Source organism: Penicillium oxalicum, chromosome VIII (assembly GCF_001723175.1).
Source record: "Penicillium oxalicum strain HP7-1 chromosome VIII, whole genome shotgun sequence".
NCBI lineage: Eukaryota > Fungi > Ascomycota > Eurotiomycetes > Eurotiales > Aspergillaceae > Penicillium > Penicillium oxalicum.
The window spans coordinates 998,024-1,013,004 of record NC_064657.1 but is presented as its reverse complement, the minus strand read 5'-3'; the positions used below and the strand labels follow the sequence as shown (position 1 = coordinate 1,013,004).

At 50.6% G+C, this 14,981-nt stretch overlaps 6 protein-coding genes across 6 annotated transcripts; 4 read left to right on the top strand and 2 right to left on the bottom strand.

Moving 5' to 3' along the window:
- Positions 1-906: 906 nt before the first annotated feature.
- POX_h09658 (uncharacterized protein) lies at positions 907-1,767 on the top strand (the record flags this gene model as incomplete). Its single annotated transcript, XM_050118408.1, has 1 exon — positions 907-1,767. The coding sequence occupies one exon, from the start codon at positions 907-909 to the stop codon at positions 1,765-1,767; it is 861 nt and encodes a 286-aa protein (XP_049965195.1).
- Positions 1,768-2,246: 479 nt separating this feature from the next.
- POX_h09657 (uncharacterized protein) lies at positions 2,247-3,183 on the bottom strand (the record flags this gene model as incomplete). Its single annotated transcript, XM_050118407.1, has 3 exons — positions 2,247-2,715; positions 2,814-2,950; positions 3,061-3,183. The coding sequence occupies 3 exons, from the start codon at positions 3,181-3,183 to the stop codon at positions 2,247-2,249; spliced, it is 729 nt and encodes a 242-aa protein (XP_049965194.1).
- Positions 3,184-5,192: 2,009 nt separating this feature from the next.
- On the bottom strand, positions 5,193-6,980 carry POX_h09656 (uncharacterized protein; the record flags this gene model as incomplete). Its single annotated transcript, XM_050118406.1, has 2 exons — positions 5,193-6,650; positions 6,729-6,980. The coding sequence occupies 2 exons, from the start codon at positions 6,978-6,980 to the stop codon at positions 5,193-5,195; spliced, it is 1,710 nt and encodes a 569-aa protein (XP_049965193.1).
- Positions 6,981-9,140: 2,160 nt separating this feature from the next.
- On the top strand, positions 9,141-10,178 carry POX_h09655 (uncharacterized protein; the record flags this gene model as incomplete). Its single annotated transcript, XM_050118405.1, has 1 exon — positions 9,141-10,178. The coding sequence occupies one exon, from the start codon at positions 9,141-9,143 to the stop codon at positions 10,176-10,178; it is 1,038 nt and encodes a 345-aa protein (XP_049965192.1).
- A 448-nt stretch (positions 10,179-10,626) lies between these two features.
- On the top strand, positions 10,627-11,866 carry POX_h09654 (uncharacterized protein; the record flags this gene model as incomplete). Its single annotated transcript, XM_050118404.1, has 7 exons — positions 10,627-10,679; positions 10,745-10,757; positions 10,840-10,900; positions 10,970-11,110; positions 11,175-11,456; positions 11,512-11,629; positions 11,701-11,866. The coding sequence occupies 7 exons, from the start codon at positions 10,627-10,629 to the stop codon at positions 11,864-11,866; spliced, it is 834 nt and encodes a 277-aa protein (XP_049965191.1).
- A 578-nt stretch (positions 11,867-12,444) lies between these two features.
- Positions 12,445-14,981, top strand: POX_h09653 (uncharacterized protein; the record flags this gene model as incomplete). Its single annotated transcript, XM_050118403.1, has 3 exons — positions 12,445-12,468; positions 12,532-12,636; positions 12,987-14,981. 3 exons carry the CDS (start codon positions 12,445-12,447, stop codon positions 14,979-14,981), a joined length of 2,124 nt encoding a protein of 707 aa, XP_049965190.1.

Here is a 14,981-nt window from a genome sequence, read left to right as displayed (position 1 = left end):
TGCATCTCTCCAACTAGAATACCGTCCATGATGCAATTCGCAAACTCTCTCCACGAGCTTGTATGGTTCTATTCTCACCCTACGCCGATTAAGCGTCCAGATGCTATCAGATTTGGTGTCATCGTCGAAAACACAGATCTAGATCCGTCATCGAGTGGGTTATCTCCTTTTCCTCTCTGTTTTTGTTTTTCTTTTCCTTCTCTTCTTTTCTCCCGTCGTGTGTGGGGGGCATATCTGATGGGGCTCGTTCTGTTGGCTTCCATCCACAACAGACCAGCACCTGAGTATCAAAAGAGTAGATCTCACTCTGCTGCTGGCATTTTTGATGCGTTTTCTAAACTGAAACACTTTTCTCGTCTGACGATTCGGAATCATTCAGTCATATATCCCTGCTCAACACACCCATCCACGATTCTCTACGCTCTGTCAACATTGGATCTGGCCTATCACGAAGCCTTGAAAATGAGATATAAGCATATCTTCACGCAATTCCACAGGTCTCACCACGACTTGCTCGATGATCCGGCCATTAGTGCGATTTATATCTGCGCACCCGTTGTAACGCGGTATCATCTTGCAGTGAAGGCGCTTCAGGCTGGGAAACACGTTCTTTGTGAATGTCCTGTTGCGGATGAGGCGGGGAAATTGCGAGAACTGTATAAAGTTGCTGAGGAGAGGGGGTTGATTCTTCTTGATGGGGTGAGTTTTTTTCAACACGTTTTCACCAGCTTGCTTTTAAAGGTTTTTTTCTTCCTATATGGAGCTTTGAATTCTTCAAAATCTTTAAACTGTACTCTTAAATGGGGCTGACTTTGATGATCATGCTTGATTTGCACGAGAAATAGCCAGACTGGCAATTCCATCCTGCAACACATGCGTGGCGGAAGATTGTAGATAATCGAGACTATGGAAGAATCCTCCATATCGAAACATCAGTGCCGGCAAATTGGAGTCGAACACCCACTGGATCCGGTAAATCCACCTCATTTTCCACTTATTCTTCTCTGTTATCCCAGCCACCCTCGCTACACCCTCAAGCTCTCCATCAAAACTAATTCCACCGCAGCAGAAATCACAAGCACCACATCCAACGCCCTCTCAGCAACTCGATTCGCTCTCCACGCATCTCTCCCCCTCGAAATCCTCTCAAGCACACCTCAACACTCCAAAGCAAAAACAAACTCACACCCCATCTCCGCACTCACAGCGCACCATTTATTCCCAGATCCATCCTCCAACCCAGTCTACACCAGAATCTACACGGCAATCACATCAAACAGCCTCGTCACAACATACGACTACACCTCTCCAGCACGTGCAGTGAGTGCGTTTCTCACCAACGCAACATCTTCACTACTCCGCTTTTTAACCGTCCCTTGTATCAAAGTTGAAACTGAATTCGCACTGATTCAGTACTTCAACTTTACATCGCCGCACATTTACCATTATATCAGGGTGATGGACAAACGCACCGGTGTCGTAGAGTACAGCAGGGCTTACTGTGGAGGACCGCTATGGGGAGCGAGAGTAGTTTCGACGGGTGAAAAGGGCGGTAGACGAGGATGGAGCTGTAGTCGGTGGAGACTGGAGGCGTTTGTGGATGTTGCTATGGGGAGAACACCGGCTTTTTGGACTTCTGGGGTGGAGAGCGCGTGGTTGGGAGAGTGTGTTGAGGGGGTATTATTAAAGGCGGATATAGTGCCAAAGCAGGTTGATGTTGATGATGGGCCTGAGTTTGGTGATATGGGAATCAGTGGGGAGTCTTAGAATTTTTATTTTATTCATGTTGGTTTTTTGTTGTTGATTTTTGCTTTATAAATTTCAGTGTGGGAAGTCGTACGATGATAGATTATCATTTACACGACAGCTTAAGAATATTATGTTGGAGATAACAATTATCTGCCTTGGAAACACCATGTGTCTCTTGAAAAAAAATATAGGTGAATATGAATAAAATAAGAAGAAAAGTCCACAGGAACCGGTGCGCTGGATCATGCTGTCGTCGAAAAAAAAAAGGTATCAAATCATCAAGAATATTAAAAAAAGAAGAGGGTTCTCATGTGTATAGGTGGGAGTAAGTGGTCGACATCGTGGGAAGATCAACATGACCACCACCATAATGAGTCCCAGGGAAGAAGGGAAAACATAGCACAATCATGTATCCCAGCGGGATACACTGATTGCGGCAGGCTGACAAGGAAAAAGCGGACAAAGGTCCTAGAGGATCGAGCTCAATGGTTCTTTACTTAGGCAAGAGCAAAGACCAGCGCCATGACAGCACCACCGAGAGCCCAGCCGTTGCCGGCCAGGGAGGCAGCCCCGTTCAGGGCGGCGGGGAGAGTTGCAGATGCGGTTGCGGCAGGCTCAGTGGCAGTGACACCGGTCTGGCTAGGCACCAAAGGAGTGCTGCTCACGAGCGTGGAGGAAGCAGAGCGAGAAGGAGACTTGACGGGGGTAGAGCTCGCGGACCAGGTGGCTGACCAAGTGCTGGATGTCGAGAGTGAGGTCGAGGTGGAAGTTTCAGTAGCCACGGTGGCGGTAATAGTGGGGATGGCGGTAGGAGTAGGAGTGCTAGTTGAGCAGTCACCGGTGACAGTAACCGCCATCCAGTTGATGTCTTTGGCCGCAAGGGTCTTTTCGACAGTCAGAGTACCCTGGGAAGCAGAGCAAGAGGCGAAAGTAGTGCCATCGACACTGCAGGAGACCAATGCGATGCTGAGGAGAAATATCAGTTTTGTCACATAGACTCGACAGCGCAATCGTGTGGCCCGGAGGCACATATTGCTCTGTGAGGTAGATATCGATGTACTTACTCGCCGTTGGGGTAGGACTGAATGATCTCGGCAGAGGTGGGCGCAGCGACAACAGTCATACCTTTGCCAGGGATTCCGCAGTCGGCGGAAGCGACAGAGGTAGGGCAAGTCACCAGATAGGTAGTGGCATCACCAGCCTGTTGATGGTCAGATCAGGTGCACAAATTTCTCAATTTCTTTCGCAGGAAACCACTGGGGTTTCGAATATCTTTCATTTTGCGCGCACAAGAATCGAGTCATGACATACCTTGGTGACGATGCCCGCCTCGAGATTACGACCCTGGAATCCAGGCAGAAGCAAGTTGGCAGTGTTGCTAGCAGCAACAGCAGTGGCAGCGCCGGCCAAGAGAGTGATAGTGTTGAAGCGCATGATGGCTGGAAGAAAGTCGGCAATTGGGCGATGATCGAAATGGATGTCTTAAAAGCTGTAGTGGGTTTGTCGCGAAGAGAGCGTAAAGAACGGATTTGACGTTCAAAGTACAAGCGCGAGATAGACAATTGGCGGAGAAAAAGAGTGACTAGATCTATAGAGATCTTGAAACGAGTGACAAAAATAACGAGTGAAAGAGGGGCCAAAGGCGTCGCGCGAGTGTTGAGACCAGGGTAGGAGAAGAGAGAAAAAGAAGGGGAAGTCAGGAATCGAGTCCGCGCGCCAGGGTATTATTCTCTGACCAGGCCAAGGCTTACACTGTTCAGCGGTTACCGTAGTTCCTGCCCTGGGCTACTGTACGGTGTACCTACATTAGTCCGGGGGCGCAAGGACCAGGGGCTCTCCCGTAAACATGGATTGGATGACAGGGTCTAAGCCCGGAAAGGGATTAGACTGACTTGAGTCAGAGAACTAGAGCACGAGGGGGAGGGGCGATACGCCCACAAAGGGTCAGAACGAGGCTTTCATCATCAATTCATCCACACGCACTTCCGTGATCTGCAACAGTTCAGACGCACGTCGGCAACCGTGGCTGTGTAGTTCTCGAAGGAATTTGAGAGCTCAACCAAGGATCTGACTCTATCCGGTCGCTTCACTCAAAATCACGGAATCAGAAGTCATCGGACCTCGTAGGATCGCATGCAATTTGCGACAAATAGGCCAAAGCGGCTGCCGAGGAAGCCCGCGGAACCAGGGCGGGTGACGGACCACGGTTCACAGCGCGGCACAGGAACAAGAGTCTTGCCCCTTCGGGCGTATACGCTCAAACAGATAGGAGGCCGTTCGCGCCCTTGGAGACATTTGCATGTATCATCTGGGACCTCAAGCGTTACGATCTTGATCGGTTTGAGAATGGGCTCCCGAAGTCCTCTTTCTCTCCTGTCGCTCTGTTGTGATCGTCATCTCGGCTGACCTATTGACTCTGTGGGACGGCCCAATACTTGCTAGCGCGGTGTTGATGCCCACGACCGTCAATGTCCAAGCAGAGAGGAAAGGGGGTATCCCACGCTAGGGAGGCGCCACTAAACCTTTGCTGGACTAGGGTCCGCGGTGCGTCCCAGGGTTGGCGAGCAGGATGGGCTTGGAAATGACGAAAATTATTACAACTGCAACCACGGCGCGTAACTGGGCCCGTATGGGGAAAGCTGCGATGCTCATGATAATGGATGAGCGAAACCCAAAATTGACAGACTTCGTTAACCAGCTGTCAGTACTTTTCGAAACCAAGGTACACGTGCCCTGTCTTGCAAGAGTTTTAAAATGAACGGTTCATCGTAGTCAAATAAAATTATGAAACCTCCGCCCGTCGACAAGAGGAGGGAGAGGGTCCTCGGAGGTGAGATTTAATTAAACGGGTGGGGACAATTTTGGAAAAATGAGCCCCAGCACGGGACCACGGATCACGGGCTTCAGATCATGTGCCGAGCTAAACCAAGGGCAGTACTCCCTCAGGCATTACATCCCTACAAGCCAACTCAATACGCGACTCGACTCATAAGTGAGAGAGAATGCGAAGTAATCTTTGGGGGCAGATGGAGCCTTATCAATATCAAAAGCACCGCTTTCAAAACAGTTAGCAACAAAGCCTCATGGCACTAAACCTTAGTTCAAGCTTAGGCACGAGATCTTGTACCTGAAGAACACCCCGCTCATTTATCAAGCGTTGGTCCAGTGACCCTGTGCCCACAACCGGCGAACCCGACTATTCTCGAGGCTGCTCTCACAATCATCAAGACAGAATCCTCGGCATAAAGACCATGTGAGCGATGAAGCTCTGGGGATGAAACGTTACTCGTCTTGAACGGATCCGTAGCCGAGAGACCGCAGCTTGATTCAGAATCTGTGACTGTCACAGGTGCGAACACCAAATATTTTGGAAACTTGAATTTTAAAAATAGCATACATGAAATCCGGAGCTCAAAGAATACTGGCATACTAGAGTGGTACTCCTAGTCCGAAATTTTCTTGGATCGCACGATGTGATTCAAGATTCCACACACCACTCCCGCAGCGAGTAAAATCCCATTGAACACAGCCATAATGTAGAATGGACTTCCCGATGAAACTTTGTCGAACAAGAGCCCGCCGATCTTGGTGAGGATAAGTATGCCTGCCCCACCGTACAGGGAGTAGACTCCCGCAATAGAGCCCTTTAAGTGCGACAGATGTTGGAGTCTGTTATCAGGAGAGCGAGTCAACAGAGGTTGGTGCTCGCCCTCACTACCACCGGCAGTCTCGCCGTCCGCGATCTGCCCGGCATGCCCTTGAGCTAGTGCATCGTCGAAGACATCCACTTCGAGGATGCCGTTGCTGAGAACAGCGAGACTGCAAACAATGGCGCCAATCTGGCTGATGCCAAGGAGCGCCATGACAACGAAGACGCCAGGGTTACCATCAGGTGATTTATATTGCGGGTTGGGTAGAAATCCGAATGCTAGGTATCCCACTACACCGACCAAAGCCGCCAAAAGCAGGGGGATATTGTACCGCCGGGACTTGTCGGTAAGATACCCAAAGGCCGGTGCGGCGATGAGAGCAACTAATTGAGAAACTCCGGTCAATATCGAGGCCAGGATGTATGCGCGAGGGCAAGCCTTTTTGATGTCACCCAGGCCAGACCCAGGTAATGGCTCACGATCTTCGTCGCAGACCCCGGATACGTGATAGTAGTGGTTCACCGCTAGTGGAATGAATAAAGATATTGCCACGGATGAGGCGCGTGCGACAAATCCTCCAATGTATCCTAAAGCGATGCTGCGATTTCGAAAGCCTAGCAGCAATGCTGTGGTAAATTGCTTCCAGTAGGGCAGACCGCGCAACCCGTGAAGCCTCTCGTCATCTCCATCTTGGCCTTCCTCGGCTTCATGATCTTGTCGGCAACGATTGAAACGATTTGGCCAAGATGCACGCCACCCTTTTTTATCTTCGTCAGGCAGGTTTCGAAGCCCGATGAAGCTCACAAAGCTGACGACCATGGCAACGGCAGCAACCACGTAATAGCTCTGTTGGATAGCCTCAGCGGGCGAAAGGCCTCTTTTTTCAAAGCGCGCAGGGAGAGGAAGAAAAGCCCCAAGTGATACAAGGGCACCACAGCCGGCAAACAGCCCAACGAACCCAGACAATCGCGCTGACGGAGACGCTCGAGGGCTCGAGGGCGCGCTGTGATCAACATTTCCGATTTCCTCTCCATTCAAATGCGGCGAGACGGTCGTCCGTTGTGCACGGTCGGTCGGATTTTGCAGACCTTTGCCTGTGACAGTCGGTAAGACCGCGGTGACCATCGTGGATACGGCAGCGCCTCCCACACTGAAGAACAGTCGTCCAAGAAGCAATTGCGGGTAAACATTCTTAGCTTGCACGAAAAGAATCAATGCAACGGCAATGACCGCGTAACCAATGGTACAGACCTAGAGGTCTAATCAGTCACTGAGTATTTCAACGAGTGGAATCGATCTGAGATAGCTCTATTGATAAGCTCAACTTACAAGCCGCACCCCAATTCTATCAGAAAGCACTCCCCAAAGGGGACATGCCAGAAGAGCGAGAAGCTCATCAGCAAAACCCAGCGTGCCAACGGCATCCCCTTCCCCTTTGTCAAGTCCGATCAGATCCGTCACCACAAATGACACAGACGAGTTGATAAATACGAGAAACGCTATTGAGAATGGACAGACAACTAACAAATACGTCAAGGTTTGAGAGCGCGACGCGGTAAACAACACTGGTGAGGTAGTCATCGCTGTTGAATGCACATTATTCAACCTAATTGCAGGAGGGAATTGTGCAAGGAGACCTGGCTCGGTTGAACCCTTGACGTGAGGTCCTGTCTAACCTGATTACGTCGATGATGGATGTAAGTCACGTGACTGGGGATCAGATAAATCGCGATCGCCTTGGCACGATCCATGGGAGAACTACATCTGCGATCCAATCAACACAAGTTTCCGATGTATAAAAATATAAATTCGGCGGTAAGGGATTGATCGGAAATAGATGGACACTCTTCAAGTTGGGTACTTTTCAATACACACAACTTGTCTTTTTGCAAAAAAGCCAATATTCCAGTCCACGTGCGAGTCACGTCAATCTTCCCAAATACACTCAAACTGAATGTAGCTGGGTGTGATGCAGGCCTCTCGAATGTTGTTCAACGACGGCCTTGTTGTAAGCCTTCTTCGATGGAAGATGCTTCTGCCAATATAACCAAAACCATACTGATAGAACTGGCGAAGGTACTGCACTGACCCAATGAATTCAGATATCTCGCGAAATAGTCCCGCTGACAGTCAGATCTTGCGGGCGAATATAACGCTGTGGCCGTTCCCTTGTCCCCGCTGCCCCCACCTTTAAACAAATAGACTGAAGGAATGCTTTCAGAGATTGGCTTTCCTACCTGAATTCCATTGCTCCAATATGATCTCATGATCACATCCCGCAAATTTGAAATTCATGGCAAAATTCGAGTGACTTTGACTCGAGCTATCGATCTGTCCTGCTGGTAAAGGTGACCAGCCAAAGCTGGGGCTAACATTGAATGCATTCTATAGCTCAAGAGTTCGGGTGTGCATCTAGCGCGTGCGAGGGTCTTCTCCAGGGTCAGAGACTAGGCCATCGCCCAAGTGGCAGTGCATCGTGCTCACTTTTTCTGCAGGCCTGCATCAGCTGAAAGCTTGAGACTGATTTGTAATTCTCGCCTTATAACTTTATTGATCTGGAGGGCAAATCATGATGCGGCTAGCAACTGGTGAGCTCGGCAAAACTTACAACATACGCTGAAGATCTTCTCGTGAACGATCTGAACTCTCCAGCACGACCAAGTTTCGACAGGTTTTGATCTATGCACTTCGGGCTCTCCTAGCGCTGAGATTGGGTCGTGGAGGTTTAACGTATTTTGATTATTCTCTTTTGCTCTCCAAAGTGAGCTATTAACTGTGTTGTAGCAGCTGTGGAAGACAAGCTCCAGCTCAGTCATACCGCGTGCGGCACGAACTTCGGCACTTATCCGAATCGCGTTGATAGGTTGCAAAGTTGTTGGAAAAAGTACGACTCACTAGCTCCGCCAGTACCTGAGAGAAATCGTATCCGAGAGCCGCAGCTCCGTCACCTGAAGGGAAGAGCCAACTATCCTCGATGATTAGCTGTAAGCCTCTGTTCAAACCGCATGCAATATGCACATACAGAGCAATAAATCTGATTCGTGTTATAGGATAGCCTTTTTTACACAAGGCAAAGGCTGCAGAAGCCCAAGCCTTGATATGCACTTATCGAAACTTCCTTGGTTCTCATCTTCAAACATCCAAGAATCTCTTTTATGAACCTCAAATGAGAAAAGTGATTGGCAACACATCTTCAGCCGCGCTTATTGGTAGCCCGTCACGGGATATCGGAGCACGTGTGATCATGAGTGATTCGATATCATCTTAGTATGCTGAAAAAAATCGTGTAGCCAGCTCAAAAATTTTCTATTTTAACCCTCGTCAAATGCAGCTTTCAATCGATGAAAATTGTAGCTGGTGTTTTGTTCGTTGTGCACATGTATGTAGAGTGTTGTGGAAGAGATTAGAGAGTCACAGGGTTCATGACGATGAGTTCATGTAGACATCCATGTAGCAGCTAGCAACATCCCATCGTTGGGCGACGGCCTTGTGACAACAACTCAACATCCACCGCGTCATCCCATCTTCTCGAAGTTCCACTCATTTTGATCTTCGCATCATCAAATTCGCGTCCTTCTCTCAGATCACCCGTACGCTTCACAATCACTCACTGTCCCTGGCCTAGCTAAGATTGAAAGTGGTGCAGCTTCCCCCCGTGGGAAAGAATCCACCTCACGGCATCACTCTCAGGCCTCACTCAAGTGACATTCTTGAAGTCTTATTTCAGGAAAAGGCAACCAAATGGCAGATACTGAGCCCGTCAGGCCATCCTCTCCGGAGCCTAAGCTAGAGAACCTGACGTGGATTGAGGTGACTCGGCTGGCCGAGGAAATCCTGGTCCGATTTGAAAATGACGAAACCACTTTCAAGCGCTGGGAGGTCAAAGTTGTCTGGGAATACTGGCGTGGCTTTGAGATGATGGGCCTCAACCCTGGAGTCACCGTGCTAAAATTCATGCGTGATGTGGTCATTCCATTCGCGTCCTCTCGAGTCCACTCCCGGCTCCAGGGCCACACTCGGTTCGAGAAGGCCACTGGAGCGGATAAGTCTAAGACGAACAAGATCGAGACCCCTGTGGACGAGGGTCCTGCCATTGTGTATCGCAAAGGAAGCTCGCCAGATCCTGCAACTCTCCAAGATGCAGACAACGTTCGAAACAAGCCCAACCCCGTTCAGAGCTCTGCCTCAGTCGGCCCTAATCCGGACAACCAGCCCCTTCAGTGGGACTTGGGTGCCCATATGAGGGCAACTGCGGCTGCTCGGCACATTTCCCAGCAATCTCGCCCACAGCTTGTTGACCCACCAAAACCATCGTCGTCAACGGACTCTTCCAGCTCTTCCAACTCAGTGATCACCACGCAACGCATTGAATCTGCCACTGCTTCACCTGCTCCTTTTGACAGGGTACCCATCGACCGGACCGTACAAAACATTTTGACATCACCAATCTCGAACTCCAAGGCTGTCAATGCTGGTGCGTCCGCGTCAAGCAGTTCCCCCACAGCAGCAGCTACTCGTGTTGATGGCCATCCGGAGCTGATCAAGATTGTCTGCAACGGTGGCGAGGAAATCGTTGGTGTCGAGGACCTGGTAGCAAATAACTATCTGCTGCGATCAACTGTGGAATCTTTCAATACGACTTTGACCTCAATGCAGGCTATCATCAAGGCTCAGCAAAACCAAATCAATAAACTGAGTGGCTACATCGAGTCGCAGCATTCTCGAATCAAAGATCTCAATGAGCAAATTGCTTATCCTGTGAGACAGAAACAGAGATAAGAAAGCCCCCCAGACAAATTTGACTTGAAACGCTTTCGTATGGCTCACACTGCATTGGCCTTGTCTGGAAGAGCTGAAAGGCGGAGGTAGTTGAGGATGGTTGCAATATCAGTCGTGCTTATTCTGTGCGCAGGGCTCCCAAATGCTCTGCTCATATCCACAGTCGGATATCTCGACCAGCCTATTAGACCTCTATTGAGAATATCATAATATCAAAGGCATTCATACAACCTTCGATTCTTAATTTTGAATATGAAAGGACATTGTCAACGGCTGACGCCCGTTAGGGTAAATAGCGGATACCTTCAACCCGCGGCATCGCCCCACCTGTCGCCGCGGTATCCGCAGGCTCTTAAATAAAATGTCCCTCTAAGACAGCCCATGAGACACTTGCCACGATCCCCCTCCATCCTACACGTCAGAAACCATCGATTGTTGTGCCACTATCATGGAGTCAAAGCCTATGGATCCCTTCTGGGGTCCTGCAACATCGTATCTCAAGTATGTACCACCCCTGAACGCCCAGACCCACGAGTGTGCTTAAGCAACTGACGTGTTCAATTCAGTTTCTGTGAAGAGGTGAGATACCTCTCTTTATTCTCTGTTGAACTTCATAGGCATTGTAACAGATCTACGTACTGACTTTGAGATCGGCATGTAGGACTATGTCATCACTCGCTATGTCGCAGAGTTCATCAACACGTTCAGCAGCTTTGTGTTCAGTAAGTCCGACATGTCAACCTTTTTTGGGAATCACCGTTTGAGTGGCCTTGCTTACTGCCATCTATCAGTTCTGTTTGGAATCTACGGACTTCGACAGCTGCGGCAGAAACGAGCCGCTGGACACCGTTCGCTCTCGTACTTTGGTCTGATCGGCGTCGGCATCTGCTCCGCTGGATACCATATGACTCTGAAATATCACACCCAGATGTGTATGTAATCATATTTTCGAGATCTCAGAGACAGAGATGGCTAACTTGTGCGGTTCATGTCTAGCGGATGAGCTGTCCATGCACCTCCTGACTACGCCGCTGCTCTACAGAATTCTAACCTTCAAAGCCAGCCCAGAGAAAACCCGGCTCGTCGGCATTGTCTTGTCAGTGCTGTTTGTCACTGTGATGTTCTTCCATATGGTTTTGAATGAGTTTCTTCTCCATGCTATCACTTTCGGCATCGCGGTACTTACGATTGCGGTGCGCACATCGAAACTTCTCGGACAGCAAGTTCCTGATCCCTACATGAGGAAGAAGCTTAGAAACGTTTCAATTTTTGGAATCTGTGAGTGGACAGTCTTCGAACACAATAGAGCGCTTAGGCTGACAAGAGCGAATAGTCTGCTTTGCTTTTGGTTTCTTCGTGTGGCTCATTGATGGCTTGGCTTGTGATATTTTGAACAGCACTCGACATGCCATTGGCCTGCCTCTGGCCTTTCTGACCGAGCTGCATGGCTGGTAAGTCCTTTCACCGTGCTTTCTAACGATTGAATGCGGGCTCGATAAAAGATTACTGACACTCATCCCAGGTGGCACATTCTCACCGCCATCGGTGGCTATGTCGCTGTTGCGCTCGTGGATCTTGTCACCGCCCATGAGCTCAATGAAGGAGACCCCATCAAGGACCTCGCATGGCCCATTCCTATCGCAGCCAGACTGATTCAACAGAGGGTAGGACCTGCGAAGGAAAATTAGGTCCTCGGGTCATGCCCTGAGACTGCTGACGGGAAAGTCTTCATCCTGAAGCGCTGCACCTGAGGTTTTTGGCGACACACATCATTGTGGGTCGGTCACAACCTGGCATCAAACAGAAAATTCATGGAGAAACTCTTTCCTGATAAGATTGGAACGTAGTCAAGTGTACAAGATGGTCATGAAATATGAGTTATGGCTCAGATTTCAATTGATTCATATAAAAATTCTCTATCTAGTGGGAGGTGAAACATCCGCATAATACAGAGACCGTAATTCATCCGTGTCAATGGACAGCTTCGGTGGGCTTGTCTGACGAGTCAATAAACAGCAGGCGACCATCGGAACAAAAAGCCCCCATAATTCCGACCGTGCGGAGGCACGTCCAAGCGGTTAGGGGAACGCGGGTTATCCACCGCCGGCGGTGAAGCTGACGTAACATGCGGAGGCGGGCGAGATTCTGGAAAGCTGTCCAGATGGAGATGAAGTAGCTGTATAGACCACCTCTCCCGAAAGTCCGATCAAACCAGTCAATCCTCCATTCTTATGGTCTTCCATTCGCAAGCTCCAGCTATCTTGCCATGAGACTGGCTGCATATGCCGGGGTAAGTGATGATTACATGTTCATCTCGCAACTGGAGAGTTTCCCGCCGCTGACCTGTTCATAGGCCTCGGTGGCCCTGGCCACGGGTGTATTCCTGAAAGCCCTACACCAGAGAGCAAATTTCTACTCTGCATGTGTATATTTGTCGCAGAGTAGTGCGAACGTCATGGTACGTCGAGCAGTGCTGTCTTCCTCAGGCCGTCGCGTAACGCGACACGAATGAACGGTACTAACCCGCCGGCCTCGGCCACAATCGCAGATTCTCACAAACTTATGCCTTCTTGCCACTGGCTTCATACTCTTTTGGTTTCAACGACTTCTTTATGGACCCTTGAGGCCGATTGAGACCGAGCAACTTTACGAGCGAGCGTGGTTTGCAATCACTGAAACGTGTCTGGCAATGACCATCTTCCGGGGAGAGTTGGGAGGCTGGTTCTTGGTCATTTTTGTTCTGCTTCTGGTTGGGAAAGTGTGGGGATGGATCGGCAGTGGACGAGTGGAATATTTTGGAGGCAACAGCCCCCAATCCACGGCTCTCATGGCCGACTGGCGATTTCTCTGCTTGTGGCGGTCTTCTTTAATGCGTTTATGCTGCGTTATTGCATCCGTGTGGTGATTGACGAGGCGCGCGCAGACATGATGATCATGTTTGGCTTTGAATTTGCAATCCTGACCATCTTATCGACCTCGACCCTGTGTCGATACTTTATTTCGTTGGCGGAACTTTTCATCACACAACAACAGATCAAAGCAAAGATGGAGGAACGCCGTGCGGAGATTCGAGCCACGCGACAGGAGATGATTCGCGAACACGCCAGGGCGGGGGCTAGCTCTCCTCCGACTGATCTACCCAGTGAGGATGATGTCAATGAGCTGGAGATTGATGTTCCAGGCTGGGAAGACAAGGGTCGTTGGGTCTTCTACCTCGATCTCGTGACGGACTTCCTCAAGCTTGTGGTCTATCTAGGCTTCTTTGGCATTCTGCTTCGTTTCTTCGGCTTGCCGATTCATATCCTCCGCGATGTCGTCGTCACGATGCGATCTTTCGCCCGCCGTATTACAGACTTCATCCGGTACCGCAACGCTACTCGCGATATGAACGAACGATACCCCGATGCGACTCCCGCGGAAGTCGCCCGTGAGGACGTCTGTATTATTTGCCGTGAAGACATGATCTCGGTTCTACCCGCCACGGGTGCTGAAGGAGAAACTGCTGAGCCTGCGGCAAATGCACAGCGTGTGCCCGACCGTCTGCGGCCCAAAAAGCTGCCTTGTGGACACGTTCTTCATTTCGCGTGCTTGCGCAGCTGGCTGGAAAGACAACAGAATTGTCCCACCTGTCGACGTCCCGTTCTTGCGGCTCAGCGCAATCAAGGAGCGACTGCGGGCACCAACAACCAGGCTGGCAATGGAGGAAATGGTGCGCAGCCAAACGGACTTGGTAATCCTGCTCCTGGTCAACCAGGCGCTCAGGGCAACTTACCACAGGCTCGTGTCTACCAACTCGGGCCTTTCCGTGTGGGCTTTGGCGCTGTCCGAGGTGATCTGTTCCACAATCTCCACCAACAGATTCATCAAGGAGCCGCGCCGCTGCAACCCCCAGGAAATGTAAATCCGCCGCCGGGTGCACGGCAAGTGGGATTCGGATTCGGGTTCGGACGTCGTCCAGCACCTCCCACCCCTGTGCAAAATCCACCAACCTTTACCGCCGGTTCATCGAACAGTGTCTCCGGTCAGTTGCAACAAATTGAGCAGGAACTTTCGCAGGCCATCGCTTCTTTGCGGGCTTCTGCCGAGCACCTTCAACATGTGAGCCAACTTCAAGCGGAACTTGATCGGGTATGTCGACAAATCGCAAACTCTACGGTCCCGGCACCCACCCCCACTACCACTACTTCGACGAACGTACAATCAGGTATACCAGGTACCCCAGCTCATCAATTTATGTCTGATGCGGGAGCCGTGCCGATGAATGCTGGCGACCCGCGATTACCAGAGGGGTTGACTTTGCCGCCTGGTTGGACTCTCCTCCCTCTTCGCTCTACAGTGCCGGGCAGTGCAGCTGCCAATCAGGATGTAGCCCCAACACCGTCGACATCCAACCCTCCGCAATCCAACATGTCCAACGAGGTGCCCCAGGGTTTGAACGCTGAGGCTTCTGGCTCTTCCAACCCCCTCCGTTCTGCAGAGATTTCCCAAGGCTCTGCGGACAGCGCTGAGGACGGTTCAGCGCCAGCGCCCTCTACCAGCGCCATCCCCAACTGGTCCATGTCCAGCGCCTCCACTTCGACTAAGCACGGGGCTGACTCGCCATCCATGGAATGGACAGACGTACAGTCAGAGTCGGTTCAGGATCCCGGCTCATCGGCCATCCCCACCACATGGGGAAGTGGCGGTCGCTCCGGGACCGGCGAAATCAATCCAGGATTCGAGTCTGCCACCACTGAGTCCTCATCTAAAGGCAAGGGTCGAGCAGCAACGGGGGAAGAAACCGTTGAGGAGGACATGTCTTGA